This window comes from Chelonoidis abingdonii, chromosome 4 (assembly GCF_003597395.2).
Source record: "Chelonoidis abingdonii isolate Lonesome George chromosome 4, CheloAbing_2.0, whole genome shotgun sequence".
Taxonomy (NCBI): Eukaryota; Metazoa; Chordata; order Testudines; family Testudinidae; genus Chelonoidis; species Chelonoidis abingdonii.
The window spans coordinates 62,454,875-62,471,416 of NC_133772.1; the positions used below are offsets into that span (position 1 = coordinate 62,454,875).

General features: G+C 39.5%; 1 protein-coding gene across 3 annotated transcripts in view; it reads left to right on the forward strand.

Moving 5' to 3' along the window:
* Window positions 1-16,542, forward strand: part of LGR4 (leucine rich repeat containing G protein-coupled receptor 4) — a 140,884-nt gene that overhangs the window by 44,515 nt on the left and 79,827 nt on the right. The window contains exon 1 of one of the 3 annotated variants that reach the window (XM_032770851.2): window positions 10,700-10,840. The exons of 1 other annotated variant lie outside the window; for it this stretch is intronic. In XM_032770851.2, coding sequence (XP_032626742.1) covers window positions 10,719-10,840 — 122 coding nt within the window. In that variant the 5' untranslated portion in view covers window positions 10,700-10,718. Of the gene's footprint in view, window positions 1-10,699; window positions 10,841-15,991; window positions 16,057-16,542 lie in introns of those variants that run through there. One more of the 3 variants, XM_032770852.2, reaches the window with a different exon arrangement.

Sequence of the window (16,542 nt, forward strand, 5' to 3'; positions counted from 1 at the left end):
GTACATCAGAAGCAGGAAGCCTGCTAAACAACTAGTGGGGCCCCTGGGTGATAGAGATACAAAAGGAGCGCGTACAGACGATAGTCATTGCGGAGGAACTAAATGGATTCTTTGCTTCAGTCTTCACAGCTGAGGATGTTAGGGAGATTCCCAAGCCTGAGGAGGTTTTTGTAGGTGACAAATCTAAGGAACTGTCACAGATTGAAGTGTCACTAGAGGAAGTTTTGGAATTAATTGATAAACTTAATGTTAACCAGTCACCGGGAGCAGATGGCATTCACCCAAGAGTTCCGAAAGAACTCAAATGTGAAGTTGCAGAACTATTAACTATGGTTTGTAACCTGTCCTTTAATTCGGCTTCTGTACCCAATGACTGGAAGATAGCTAATGTAACACCAATATTTAAAAAGGGCTCTAGAGGTGATCCTGGCAATTACAGACCGGTAAGTCTAAGGTCGGCACCGGGCAAATTAGTTGAAACAATAGTAAAGAATAAAATTCTTACACTGGATTTCTCTTCCATAAGTCAATATGCTGTCCAGGTAGACACGGTGAGTGAAGTAATATTTTTTTATTGGATCAACTGCTGTTGGGGAGAGAGACAAGCTTTCAAGCCACTCAAAGCTCTTCTTCAGGTTTCTTCAGAGCTCTCACCAACAGAAGTTGGTGCAGTAAAAGATATTACCTCACCAACCTTGTCTACCTGGAGAGCATGTTGACTTGCACTGGATTTCTCTTCCATGCTATGATCTGTGCCATCATTCAGTTGAATTTTTTTCTCAATTAACTCCACACCATCTGTTAATATAGAACGTGTACAGTATTTGTGATTGCTTAATGGCTGGCATGCGTGACTCAAATATTAATTCAAAATAAGTCTTTGGATACAAGTATGGTTCTCTAAGATCTTGGTGATAGCTTGATTGGCATATGGATGTGGTACATTAGAGCTAGTTACGGTGTCTGAAAGAAAGCTAAGAGGACATGTTGGAAGAAAAACAGGATGGTGTGACATGGAAATGAGGAGAAGAAAAATAACTACTAACAAATAGTTACTTACTGCTGTTGCAGGGACACACTTGTTTGGGAGGAGATTAAAAAAAAAAACCCAGCCATAGCCCCTTTGGAGCTATCCCAGTGGTGATGTTATGTATAGGCCCTGATTCAGGAAAGCACTGAAGTCCCATTGAAGTCAGTGGAATTTAAGCATGCACTTTAATGCTTTGCTCAATATGATAGACTTAGCATGTGCTTGAGGTGTTGCTGAATTGTAGCATATATTGCTATATAGGAAACTTGTGTTCTGTTTTACAGCTTCTTGAGAAGAATGTCACAATCCCCCTAAAAAATTAGGACTTGCTACTGTTCTGAGAACTGGTGGGTTCTCTTTGAAAGCGTGTAAAACTCACGAGAACATCATGTGCCGAATGAGTCATGTCCACTGAGGTGGGGGTAGAAACTTGTTGCGTGTTGAATAGCTATCAGATTGTAACTTATGTCCATAGGTTCCAACATGGTGGTGTCACATCTGTGGATTTTGTATTAATTACCATATATTGAATAAGAATGTTCAGTTAACACTCTGAGGCGTGATAGGCTACAATGGGTTGTATTCAACCTGACAATTGTCCGAGCATTCCTCTGTTCCCTACTGCCCTTTTACTTAAACTTGCATTTCAGCCTTTTATAACCCAAAGCTAGTTAACCATCTACATTCATTGCTTGTGTGTCTGTAAAAGCAACATCCCGGGAGGTAGTTTGGTCTAGTGGATGGGACGCTGAACAGGAGACCTAGGTGGTACTCCTCACTCTGCCAGTGACCTACTGGGTGATGTTGGGCAAGTCACTTCATCTCTCTGTGCTTCTATTTACCCTCTCACTCTGTCTGCCTCGTTCATTTAGACTGTAAGTTCATCTAGATAAGGAATGTCTCATTATGTGTTTGCATTGTACTAGGCATCCAGAATTAATGTAACATATAAGTAGTCCCTGTGATTGCTAGAAAGATAGAAGTGCTTGAGAAGTGGCAAATGTGTTTGCTGTTGTGGGACTGTAACAATGTGGTGGTCTAATATTTAATATGAATCATTTAGATATTCACAGCAGATTTGGACGAAGGTTTAAATGTTTGGGTATTTCCTGTCTCACAGGTACTACGGAAAAGGAAATGTCCCAAGCATGCCAAAATTTTCCCATGAGTGAAAAATGTGAATGAATCTCTGCATGTAAAGTGCTTATTGTCAATGTCAAGTGGAAAATGGATACCAAAAGAATGTTGTTGTTGTTTTTTTGTCTCTGTGCCAATGCTTAACATAACAGAGCTGTTTAAGTTTTCAGTTGATATTGAAAGAATTTATGGGGAGAATGTAAGTAAACTAAACCAAAAAAATTGGAAATGTTGTCCTTTATGCCTGGTAGGGTCTCAATGAAAATTACACCTATATATTATGGTTTATATTATGTATATTATTTACCTGTATAGACCATTTATGATTAGAGATGCATTTCTTCTTTTTATATTTCTGCTCTCTTGTGCTTGGTTTAATAAATCCTGCTGGCAAAGGTGGTATTGGTTTTTGTTATGCACAATTGCTGATCATTCATGAATGGACTATTTACTTAAAAACAATCTCCCTTACTCTTCTTACCCCACCCCTAACCTGCTTTTTTGACAAGCAGATTTTATGTTCCTGTAGGTGGTCATGCACTATATTAATAGACTGCTTAAAATTTTTTTTTTGAAGTGTCTTGAGTTTAAACTTGTTTAAAGAATCACCCCTCCCAAATCAAGTACACCACCATCCAGTCATAAAGAAAGGGAGGGAAGCTGAAATCCCTAACCCTAAGTTAAGTACCCATGTTTTAAAGCTTTTGAATAACTACCTGTCTTGCTTTACCAAAAAGCTGAACATCATATTAACAAACTGAGGAAGGGATGGTTCAGTGGTTAGGGTGCTAGCCTAGGACTTGGGATACCATGATTAATTTCCCGACTCTACCACAGACTTCCTGTGTGACTGTCACTTAGGGCTCGTCTATACTTAAAATGCTACACCTCTGCAGCTGTTGCGCATCAGTGAAGGTGCTACCTATGCTGACAGGAGGGCTTCTCCCATTGACATAGATACTCTACCTCCTCGAGAGGCTGTATCTAGGTCGACAGAATTCTCCTGTCAACATAGCGCTCTTTACACCGGAAGTTAGTTTAGTTTAATTGCATTAGTGTGTGTGTGTGTGTGTGTATTTTTCACACCCCTAAGCACTGTAGTTATACTGTCCTAATTTCCTAGTGTAGGCCAAGTCTTAGTTTATCTGTGCCTCAGTCTCCCACAGAAGTTAATAGTACTTCCCTACTTCAGAGATGTTGTGAGGATAAAAACATTGTGAGGTGCTCAAGATACTGTGGTAATGGGGAGCTATATAGGTACCCAAAATAGACTAACAAAGTGGTTTACTAGAGGGACAGATGGACATAAGCAAGAATATCTGGAATGATTTAAAACTTAGTTTTATATTTTAGTGTACTAGTGATAATTTTGTCGCTGATGTTTATCAGGGAAATTTAAGAGTATGAATTAAAACGGTTATCTTGTCAGAATATATTTTTTTAATTTTTATTTGACTTTCTTGTTACAAAAGGGCACACAGTGTAATTCTTTAATAAATGTATTTGAAGTACCCCCTACAATAGGGCCTCTCTTGCTGATCAGAGTAAAATACTATTTTAGTTTTTAAAATGCAAACCAACAAGCCTTCTAAGTGCAAGCTTATGATGTAGAGCTCCCCCCCACCCGATATTTCCTTGCCTCCTGTTCATGATTTTACCCATTGGGATTGGCATCCTTCTGTAGAATATGTCTGTAAGTTTGTTACACTGCTGTGTTGCTTCACAGCCCATACGATTACGGTATACAATAGTAGCTTTAGAAGCGAAGTAATGTGACTCTCTAAGATAATTGTTGGCCTCTGTTATCTGGAAGATACCAAGTCTGCCTCTATTTTTTTCCAACTCAGTGAATTTAAGGTTTTTAAACTTTGCTTTGTTGATGGTCCTAGAGGCTAACAGATCCTCTCTTTATGCACAGAACATGAATAAAGCACAACACAGTGTCAGTGGAAGCTTACTTACGGGCTGTCCCTATACCCTTCTGCTCCACTCTGGAGGGACAGATAGGGTAGTTCTAGGATTGAGATCTAGTTTGTACAGCACCTAGTACAATGGGGTCCTAGCCAATAACTAGGGATCCTAGTTGCTATGGTAATACAAATAATAAAAAAAGTTCACTTTGTCCTCTGCTAAGACTGCAGTTGACTGAAGGTTGTGGGTTTAGTAATGTGAACATTTCCTACTACGAATTGAACGGAGACCACAAGACCCATTTCAGCCACCGTAGAGGCTTTGCTCATCATTCTTTTGAACCTGCAGAGACTCAGTATGTTACAAAGAGCTATAATGAGGTGTGCACACATAGATTTCATGCAAGAAACTTAAAATGTGGGAATGACTCTTTGTGTAATCTTAGTGGCCATTCTTTGTCTGCTGTGTAAAAAACCAAACAAACAGAAAACAACATCCAATAATTAAAGTGAGAGACACGGTACTGTTTGTGGAACGTAGGTAATTTGGGGACCACAAGTGATATCCTCAAAGGGAGAGACATTTGAGAGTTATGTTGCTTACTGTTGTCCTTTCCTGGTCTGCATTCAAACCAGCGACCTAAAAGGGAAAGGTTTTGTATCCCCAGTACCAGCACAATACAGTCCCATATCTTTCTGATTTTCGTTAACCTGACAAGTAATATCAAAACACTGGCCAGGTCTATGCTAGAAAAATTCTCCAAAAATTTCCCACCATTGGCAACATGGGTTAATCTCAATCAGCACTGGCAACACTGGGCGCACTAGTGTAGATGGGCTGCTAACTGTTCATATAATCATAGGACTGGAGGGGATCTTGAGAGGTCATCTAGTCCAGTCCCCTGCACTTATGGCAGGACTACGTATTATCTAGAATCCATCTCTTTGTCTAACCTGGTCTTAAAAATCTCCAGCAACCTCTCTATTTATTCCAGTGTTTAACCACCCTGACAGTTAGGAAGTTTTTCCTCATGTCCAACCTAAATTGCCCGTGTTGCAATTTAAGACCATTGCTGCTTGTTCTATCCTCCGAGGATAAAAACAATAATTTTTCTCCCTCCTCCTTGTAACAACCTTTTATGTGCTTGAAAACAGTTATCATGTCCCCTCTCTGTTTTCTCTGCTCCACACTAAACAAACCCAGTTTTTTCAATCTTCACTCATAGGTCATGTTTTCTAGACCTTTAATCATTTTTGTTGCTCCTCTTTGGACTTTCTACAATTTGTCCACATCCTTCCTGAAATTTGGCACCCAGAACGGGACACAATACTTCAGTTGAGGCCTAATCAGTGCAGAGTAGAAAGGAAGAATTACTTCTTGTGTTTTGCTTACAACATTTATGCTAATACATTACAGAATGAAGTTTGCTTTTTTTAAATTCATATTTAGTTTGTAGTCCACTATGACCTCCAGAATCCTTTCCGCAGTACTCTTTCCTAGGCACTTATTTCCCATTTTGTATGTGTGCTACTGATTGTTCCTTCCTAAGTGGAGTACTTTGTATTAGTCCTTATTAAATTTCATCCTGTTTACTTCAGACCATTTCTCCAGTTTGTCCAGATCATTTTGAATTTTAATCTTATTCTCCAAACCCTTGCTACCCCTCCTAGCTTGGTATCATCCACAAACTTTATATGTGTACTTTCTATGCCATTATCTAAATAATTGATGAAGATATTGAACAGAATCAGATCTAGAGCAGATCCCTACAGGACCCCATTTGATATATCCTTCCAACATGACTGTAGACCACTAATAACTACTCTCTGGGAACAGTTTTCCAACCATTTATGCACTCACCTTGTAGTAGCTCCATCTAGGGTATATTTCCCCAGTTTGTTTATGAGAAGGTCTTGTGAGTCAGTATCAAAAGCCTTACTAAAGTCAAGATATACCACATCTACTGCTTCCTCCCAGACTGATTTAGAGCCGCACATAGCAAGGTTCTGTGACATGGTGTTTAAACACATTTGCAGCCTGTCTATACTAGGGGTCCCATTATTGCTGAAACAACAGCAAATGTGGGGGATTTTTAGAGGCTGTCCCTTGTGTAAGCAGGCCTTTGGTAACAGAGATACTGTCTTACCTAATGTTTTTTTGTACAATTAGGGGGACTTTATTCAAACGTAGATAACTCTCTGCCTCAGTTATTTTGTAAGTATTATAACTAAATAATTCAGTGGCAGAGGGCCCAGAACTTGGAAAAGACTCAGTGGAGCCTACAATATTACATGCTATTATCTTTCAGCGAACAGGTTAAGCTTGCTCAGAGGGAGCATTTTACAGGGTTTTAAAGGTGCCTTGTTGAAACATGATGTTCTTCTTTCCTTTAATAGACACTTCCCCCTCCTCCACCTTTTTGAACTTCACAAAAGGTAGAGACAAGCTGGAGAGGTGAAAGGGAGAAGTTAGCCATTCATAAAGCACGAGGGGCTTTACAGATTGGAACCTTTCTGGTTTCCTCTAGGCAATCAGTTAGTGCTGACTCTCTGGCTAGGATCCAGTTCTCTTTTTTTCATAGCTGGGCATTTCATGTCTTCAGAGTCCTGTACATTCTTGCAAGCTGCAGTATTTGAAATAAAGTAGCATGTTTTTTAAATGCAGTGTAAAACTGTTGCAGTAAAGTATCTGTACCACCTATCTCAGTGCAGTCAGTAATAGGCTATGATAAATTCATGTGAAGGAAAACATTGGGAATACAAAGCACTAGCGCAGGGGCCCTGTGTGAAATTACTTCATGCAGAACTCCCCACCATACACCCACTCCCTCAGTGCTGAGTGAATGGGAAGATTCCTTCAGCTGGGATGTAATTTTCACTCGGGGGAGTGCTGGTCCAGGTTCGGATAATTTATCACAACTATAAATCTGCTGAATAGTGCCCACCAGTCCATTGAGGCCAGCATAATTTTCCCCTTAAAAGCCTGATATTTACAAGACCTTGTGCTCCATGTGGGTCTCCTAGCCCTAGTTCTGAACACACTCAGTTGCATCTCCAGATTCCAGATTAGCTGTATATCCTCCTTGCTGTGTTAAGACCTTTAAAAAAAATAAATCTGTCTTGCCTTTCACTTTTCCTCCCTCTTTGTTTAATGTAAATTCAGGAAGTGAGGTGCAGCTGAATTAATGCAGTTAAATGTTTAGGATACTTCTAACTAGTATCCTTATTAATTGCCACACTGTTAAATAATGCACAGTATTGTCTAGTACAAAGCAAATGCACTTTTCTCTTTAAAGTAGGGCTCTCAAGCAACTGAAAAAATTAATAGTGATTAATTGCACGATTAATTGTGCTGTTAAACAATAATAGAATACCATTTATTTAAGTATTTTTGGATGTTTTCTACATTTTCAAATATATTGATTTCAATTACAATACAGAATACAAAGTGTACAGTGCTTATTTTGTATTTTTTATTACAAGTATTTGCACTGTAAAATGATAAACAAAAGAAACAGTATTTTTCAGTTCACTTCGTACTGGTACTGTAGTGCAATCTCTTTATCGTGAAAGTGCAACTTTCAAATGTAGTGTATTTTTTTTGTTACATAACTGAACTGAAAAACAAAACAATGTAAAACTTTCGAGTCTATAAGACCACTCAGTCCTATTTCTTCGCTAAGACAAACCAGTTTGTTTACATGTACAGGTGATAATGCTGCCTGCTTCTTATTTACAATGTCACCTGAAAGTGAGAATAGGCATTGCCAAGGTATTTGCGTGCAAGATATGCTAAACATTTGTATCCCTCTTCATGCTTCAGCCACCATTCCAGAGGGCATGCTTCCATGTTGATGACACTCTTTTAAAAAAAATGCGTTAATTAAATTTGTGACTGAACTCTTTGGGGGAGAATTGTACATCTCCTGGTCTGTTTTACCTGCATCTGTCATATATTTTGTGTTACGGCAGTCTCGGATATTGACCCAGCACATGTTTTTTGACTTAAAAACACTTTCGCTACAGATCTGACAAAACGCAAAGAAGGTACCAATGTGAGATTTCTAAAGGTAGCTACAGCACTGACCCAAGGTTGAAGACTCTGAAGTGCCTTCCAGAATCTGAGAGGAATGAAGTGTGGAGCATACTTTCAGGAGTCTTAAAAGAGCAACACTCCAAAACAGAAATTACAGAACCCGAACCACTGAAAAAGAAAATCAACCTTCTGCTTATGGCACCTGACTCAGATGATGAACATGAACATGTCGATCCGCACTGCTTTGGATTATTTTGAACAGAGCCCGTCATCCGCATGGATGCACGTCATCGGGAATGCTGGTTGAAGCATAAAGGGACATATGAATCTTTAGAGCAGTGTTCCCAAACATGGTGCCCGCGGGCACCATGGTGCCTGGCGGGGCATTTATGTGCAATGCATATTGCATAGTGCCCAGCAGGGGAGAGAAGCCACAGCCCCGTGCCTGCCGGGGACAGAGAACTCTGGGGCTGTGGGCACCAGTGTTCTCTGTCCCTGGCAGGCGCAGGGCTGCGGCTTAAGCCAGAGAGAAACTGCAGCCCCGCACCTGCTGGGGACAGAGAGCTCTGGGGCTGCAGGCTGCAGGCACCAGTGTTCTCTGTCCCTGGCAGGCGCATGGCCCGCCTAGTGCCCAGCAGGGGAGAGAAGTTGGGGTCCCGCGCCTGCTGGGGACAGAATACTCTGGGGCTGCAGGCGCCAGTGTTCTCTGTCTCTGGCAGGCGCGGGGCCACGACTTCTCTCTGGCTTCTCTGGGGCTGTAGGCTGCGGGCGCTGGTATTCTGTTCCTGGCAGGTGCAGGGCTGCGGCTTCTCTCCGGCTTCTCTGGGGCTGCGGGCACCAGTGTTCTCAGCTTCTCTGTCTTTGAAGGGGACAGATTAACTTTTTTGAGTTAATCACATGAGTGACTGCAGTTAATCGACGGCCCTACTTTAAAGGCATGAGTGTGACAGTGTTTTTTTGTGATCATGTATATATGTCATTCAATACTATACAGCTTCATTTGTCATGCAAGCTGTATCCTAATGCACTCTCTAGAGTGATGTAAGAATTGATTTCTCCCCACCCGCCACTTTCTTCCAAGTTGTATATAGTCACAGGATAATTTGCATGTAGACATTTGAAATGTGAATCGTAATGATGACTCTGAGGCAATAGACGACAGGCAATTTAACAGTGAGGAGATTCTGTGAAGGTGCGGAGAGGAGGCTGATATTTGCTGAGCAGTTTGTCAGGCAATAGTAAGTCTGTGCATGGTTTTTAGAAATGGTCTGGATCCTGAATGGAATGGGAATTGGTTTGAGGACGGGCATGATATGATTTTGCTTCAAGCTATATGTGAGGCATCAGGCCACTGTGTTTCTGCTCATCTTGGAGTCTGGGAAAGCTTGTCTTGGAGAGGCCATAGAGAAGAGAGCTGCAAGAGCCCTTATCAGAGCACAGGGTGGCACAGATGCAGCCGTGTGGGATGACATGGACCTCTTATCCAAGGATTTTCTGATTACTTCCTGTCTATATTAACAGCCCAAATTGCTTTGAGAATGTGTGTATTTTTCACGAAGGCACTGTTACAAAGCTCACCTAGTGTAATATGTTGTCTCGCAAATCTAGGCTTTTGTTCCATGCTGTGAGTTGCATAGGCGAAGCTCAGTTCTCAAGTCTCTTTATTCAGCGCTGAGAGAGAGGATCCAAAGTTGCAGGATGCTAACTGCGTACAGTAAATGCGTTCGTTCTTTTCTCCCATGGTAATTTAGCTAGTTGTATATCTGTTTTAAATACAGGCAGATTTTCACAGCTGCTAATGTTCTAACTGATTAATGTTTAGACTTTTTAAAGTATATTAAGTATATTTACATTCTCATAGCAAGTGCAAGGGAAGGGATGGCTTCATTAAAATTAATATTTAAACAAAACAACAAAAGCAATGTTCATACACAGTGTCGGGATATCCTGAAGGGAACATGCTGTCCTGAAGGACAGAAAATGCTAAATTTTGCTTTAACTCCATTCTCCTCATTTCATATTCAGATGTGGCTTGTAAAAAATCAGGTATGAAGGAGACTGGACCCAATACAAAGGGTTCAGGTTAAAGGAACTATGAGTTACACTGACAAATTCCAGGAATCTTTGTGTGCTGGCTTTGTTTTAACATCTGCTTAAAAGACATTATGAAAGAACAAAAAGGGAGGGGAATAGGGTGGGGTGATAGAATTATAAATGAAATAGGAATTGTTACTATAAATGATTTTGTCTTCAGTCCCATGCTAAGTATGTCTGGGAAAACTCTCACCAAACAAGCCTAGTTTCTGGGCGTGTCCCCAAAGGTTAAGCCAACCTTGATAGACCTCTCCATGACTTACCATGGATCACATTGCATCACAGCCCCGGGGAGAACGATGGCTTCTAGTCATCTCTATTTTGTAGATCTAGCTCTCTCATGCCATCCAAGATGACGTGAATCAGGCCTGACTTGGAATCCCAGACCCAAGTCATGCTCTAGCTGGCTGTGTGTTTCTGAAACCTGACCAAAATGCTGCATCTGAACTTCATCTGGAAAAATACTAGAAATGAAGGAAAGACTGGTGAGTGCCCAAAGCACTCCAACTGAATGAGTGAGGCCTGCAACCTGGCCTTCCTCATTCAGGAGTTCGGCCATAGTGGTGGCTGTGGCAGCAGCTGCACGAAGGAATGGGTACTCTCTTCTAGCAGTCACGTGTCTTACATGAAAAGGTAGCATTGGTGATGTGATTTTAAACCATTTCAGTTAAACTCGTACAAAATGCCATATGGGCACTATCATGCTGGTTTAAACCTCACTTAGTTTGGTTTAGCTTAAGTCAATTAGGAACAGGTTTAAACTAAACCAAAATAAGTCACTCTTAACCCAGAATGAACTGGTGCAAAGGGTCAACTGGCGGGGTAGATAAAAATCAGTGTTTTTTGTTTGTTTGTTTTTTTACTGGATTTTTTTAATTTAAATCAGATTTTTTTAATTTTATTTGTATTATTTTTTCTTTTTCTTAAAAATAAACCTGTTTGTATTAAATTCAGATTTAATTTTTAACTATGCTAAGGCCTAAGCTGCTTATAGTCTCTTAAAACATTTAAATTTAAAATAAATATGCTGAATTCATGAGCCTCTGTCAAAAATATTGAATTAAAGGCTGTTTTTCTGGAGAAAAACATCTAACTTTTCAGGTCAAGCTTTATAAACGTGACACAATAGATCATGTACTATAATAAAGGCCTGTTTTGTTTTACTATAAATGTTATATACTGTTTTGTGTGTTCATTTAAATTCCAGTTCCCATCCTATGGAACTTGATGCAAATCATGAGCAAGAAGTTAATCACCTAGTAAAAAATCTATACATATTAACTAATTTTACATTTTTAGTAAGAATCTGAAAATACTAAGTTTTACTTAATTGCTTAAATAAATGTCATAGTTAGAGTGTATCTACGTAGGTAGCAAAAAGATGTACCAAATCTAGTATAAAGGCTCTATTAAATTGTAAACCAGCATTTTTAATGGTTATATCAACCAGTAAGAATGCACCTTTCTTTAGAACAGTGGTTTTCATTTGCGTATCCCTAAAAAATGTCAAGTGGAAGTGCAGACCTCTTTGGAAATCTTAGACATAGTCTGCAGACCCCCCAGGGGTCCAAGAACCGCAGGTTGAAAAAATTGATTAAAATGGATGATTTAAATCAAGGCTTTTCACTTGGTGGTATAAATCATTATTTAAATTGCCTTGTTTTAAATCAGTTCGCCCTGCCATGTGGAATCTCCTAAGTAAGTTGATTTTAAAAACAGATTTAAGTTAAACCACTGCAATTTGTGTGTGCAGATGGGGTCTAAAGCTCATTGGGACAGCCAGCCAGTGGACTGGAATATGGCAGTAATGCTCAGCAGCAGCACCAATGTCAAGTGTAGGGAAGAGCAAGCATGAGCAACCCTCACTCTTCCTGCACTCCTAAAGGTGCCCAGGCCTCCTAGTGAGGGAGGCCCGTTTACCATTTCCAGGATCCAGAGCCAGAGCATCACCTCTTTTCTCTGCTTTCTCCCCTCATGAAGCTGGTCCACTCTGGCAGGGGATTAAAGGGAATATTGCTTGCTCGCGTGCTCTTTTTCTCATATGAGCCCCCAGGAAAGCCCAACTTGTGAGCTGGATGTGAATTAATTTTGATGTATTGGTCTGCCATATTGCTCTCAATGGCTGATTATGCTGTTAATTGGTCTCAAGTTTAGTAAAAGAACGAGTAACTTAAGATAAACCTCTCCAGACATTTATTTTCAACTCCGTATTTTTGGTATACCATTTAAATTTAGCACAATTGACTTTTTTTAAAGGTTTTTTTAAAAAGGGTTTTCAATGATGCACTGTTTGGGGGTGGGGGAAGGGGCGCTTATCTCTGCATGTAATAACTAGTTCCTGAATGAACTAAAGCATATTGCTGTACTTGTGCTGAAATATGGCATGGGACAACTGGTGCTGATGTGATCAGTTTAGTGTATGGTAGTAATTGTGTTAGTAAGTACATATCTCACTAGACAGCAGAGTTAAGATAAAAATAACAGTTTCTAATATTTTTTCTGGTATTTCCAGAATTGGCTTATCTTATTTTGTTTTTGGTCTAAAGTTGTTAACGTACCATCGACTGAGGCCCCTACCCTGTAAAGTGTAGGCTATGGGGTCATTCCACAAGGTTTTCTTTGTAGGATCCAGATCTAAGTTGACATTTAGTCTTTGTTAAACATGCAGCCTCCTAGATTCTCTTTGGGTTGATTTGTTCGTTGATGTTTGAGGAGTACAATATTTTAATATTATCTGAATAACAAGAAATGCTTGATTCAGTCTATTTTCCATTTGTTTATGCTTCCAATTGTCTGGCATTACTTCAGCACTAATTTTTGTGTTGTTGATACCTTTGTTGCAGCTTTCCCACAAGAGTAAGTAATTTTAAATAATTTCCTTGCTAAAAGAGCATTAGCAAGTGTGACTCTTCTGACTTCAGTAGTATGGATTCTACTTGCAGCATAGATACTGATGTTACAAATATTGCTTGTGAATTCTTGCTTTTAAACTCAGTGACTTATTTCCATATAACCAGATAAAAACATCTATTGACTGCAATGTATACACAGTGTCCTTTTTTGCTACATAAAATTTTTCTATATAACTAAAATTCTATTGACTTTGTGTTCATTTGGGAGAGAAAACTTAGTGCTATTTTTCCTCTCCAAAATGTTATTAATCGCTTTTATATGTTGATATCTGTGTTTCAGCATTGTTCTTCTGGTGTAAAGCATTTGGAGTACTCACCAGAAATCTAATCTTTTAAGGAACTGGTTATGCCATGTTCATAAGCAAAACTAAGATGGCACATGTAAGACAGAAGTAAATTCCAATATGACAATGCTCATATTAGCAACTTGAAAATGCAGTGGAACTGTGTGTAGTAAAATCAATTGTTTTTCCACAGAACAGCTTTGCTCTGACTGGAGATTCACTCCATAATATAGGAACAGCAGTTTCCATATTATAATGTGTGAAAACAATCTGAGACTTTATGCTTTGCTATGAATGGAGTTCTATTAAAAGTAGGGTTCAGTATATAACATATCTTGGGGGTTTGGTGGAAAAAAACTACTAGTGTTTCAATCCCAATCGTTATTTACTCAGTTGCAGTAATGAGTTCTTGACACTTCTGAAAATCAAGCCCTTATAGCTGTAATAATTTTCATTCTGTCCTCTTCTTTGTTGAGACTATTGGTTTCAACTGGATAGGGTATCCTGTTCCTATCCTAAACTGTTGTTTAGTGTTACCATGCGCTGTTAAACAACTGTCACATTTTGCCCCAGAAGTGGCTGTTTTCAAATCATGAATGAAATGATGTGTGTGTCTGTCTGTATATGAAAGGCATTCAGATAATATGCACTATATAAACATTTTTGCTACCATCCCAGATTATGAAACTATTAATAATTTAAAGGGCTGTGTTTCATGGATATTCTTTTAGGAGACACTACCAAAATAACATTGATTATGATGTTTTTGTATAACTTACTATATCTTTGTGATTCCTCCAGGTCTCCCCTCCTCCCCCTTTTCTTTTGCCTAATTCATAAATTCTTAGTTAGTTAAGCACTGGAAGGGGATGTGGAGTCATCTGGAAAAGGAATGGCCTAGCCTGGGTGTGTGAAATGCATGCATTCATGACAATTTGAAAAATGCAGGGGAGGAGGACAGTAAAAGTTGCATCCTCCTGTGGAGCAGACAGCTGACAATTCATGTATCTGATACTTTTATTTACTTTTCTACACAAAAAGAAAAATCTCCACCCATAGCAACTGCAACTTCCCATGGTACCCAAGCTGTTGCTGAGATACAAAACACCTTTATAAATATTCAGACTGTAGAGCTCATCAATAAAGCACCTCTCATTTGACTCCATAAATTTAATGAGGGAATCTGAACTGTGGTTCATGTGTTAGTCACTTTCACACTAGGTTTGTGTTGCATCTTATTCTGGTCTTCTGTATTCTTGGTTTACGCCAGCGTAATTCCATCGGTTGCAATGGGGTAATTCCTGATTTGCCCAGGTGAAATCTGAACTGGGCAAACATCTTGGTGAAAGAGGCAATTACCAGTAAACACGACATTGCTGAGTGTATATTAGAATTATTTGCTACCATTTTGCTAGTGCTCTGTGCACACGTGTGTGTGGAAGTTAAGGAGCAGGGGAGCAGCAAACCAGTGACTAGTTATTTATCCATTGGATGAGCAAAGAAAGCCTGATCTAAATTCCATCAAGTGCCAGCTTGGTTTCTTTGTGGCAAAAAATAGGATAGTTTTTCAATAACCCGTGTGTGATTTCAGCAGGCCTATTGGCCTTGTAACATACTTGGATGTTGGTATAAATAGAGCTACACTTTTCTTTATGAACTATGACTAGATGTTGTGGCCTGACAGTTGCAGGAATAACATGGACATTACTTGCAGTGTTTTCAGGAAAAAGCTACTTGGTATATTGAGGGTATATTTTAATGTACATGATATGGAAGCTGACAAGTTTTCAACTCCTGGCACAAAGCAGGACACAGGCATCTTGGAGGTTTATTCCCTCAGGAAATGACCTTTGACTGTCAGCCCTCAGAGACTCTGGAGACTTCCTTTGCTCCTTTGGAGCCTGCACCTGTTAATGTTAGTGCCAAGTCTCCTATTGAGGAAAAAGAGTGAAAGGTTTGGCCCTCGCCATGGAAACTGCTTTTGATTCTTCAGCAGAATACTTTTGCTGCTATGAAATGGCTGATAAGGGATTTGTGCCACACCTTTCTCTAGGGTGGTATCTGAGTGAACTCAGCTCAGCTCAGTTGTTTTATTTCCAGAAGTAGTGACTCTGCTCTTCAGGTGGAGAGTTTCAAAAGTAATGATGGTGCAGGCTATAAACACATGCTTGTAGAATTCCACAACTGGTCATGGCCTGTAGTTCTTGCTTCCTGTCTGATGAGCCCTTCAGCTTCTGGCTTTGTCAGTGTTTTCTGGTTTTATTCCATCATAGGATTCTGCAGCAGAACAAATGCTCATCTGGACAGGCTGGACTTTTATGGAGCCAGGATCTCAAACTAAACAGGTCTAGCATGGATATAGAAGACCGTGGCTATTTTTTTTTTTTTCTGACTAGAGCCCTTTGGTACCAAACCCTAGCTCCAAATAAATACCATTCCCAATGGTTGAAATAACAGAGTGGTCTGGTTTTAATTGCAAACAGGGTGTGTGGAATGACAAGAAAAAATAAATGACATCCATGTGTTTATCAGCTAAAGGAGAGATGTATTTGTGTGTGTATTGCTGATATGAGAGGCACCTCTGTCTGTACTCAGATGCAGGAACATCTGGTGGTTGTAGGCCATCTATTTCCACACATTTTCTGGAAATAAGGTGTGTAACTTGCATTGTTTAGGTGATAGGTGTTGCTGTGCATTCCATAAGGAATGAAAGTTTTCTCAAGCTTGATGCCAGAAGGTCTGATTTGGAAGACCAATGAGGCAAGGGAGATTGGAAGAACTTTGCAGCCGTGGTATTAAGTCTTTTTTAAACTTTTTTTTTAATTAAAAATTAAAGGGCAGCAAAAGCAGAAAGTAAAAAATAAAAAGGTTAAATAATAAAAATTTAATTTGACAGCTCTTAGTTTAAACTAATACTTGTCAAATCAAATTCTTGATTCTAGTCCTGTTCTCTCGCATTTACTCAGGTTGAGTAGTACTTTCCTTCACGAGTAATCCCACTGATTTCATAATAGGTCTGCAACTAATTTTTTTTTTCCTATTCGCTCCACTATTCATTGAGCAAAGTTCTACTGAATGTGAGTCAAAGGCGATGTTTAGTTTGCCACTTACTGCCAATATAAAAACAAGAAAAGAATTG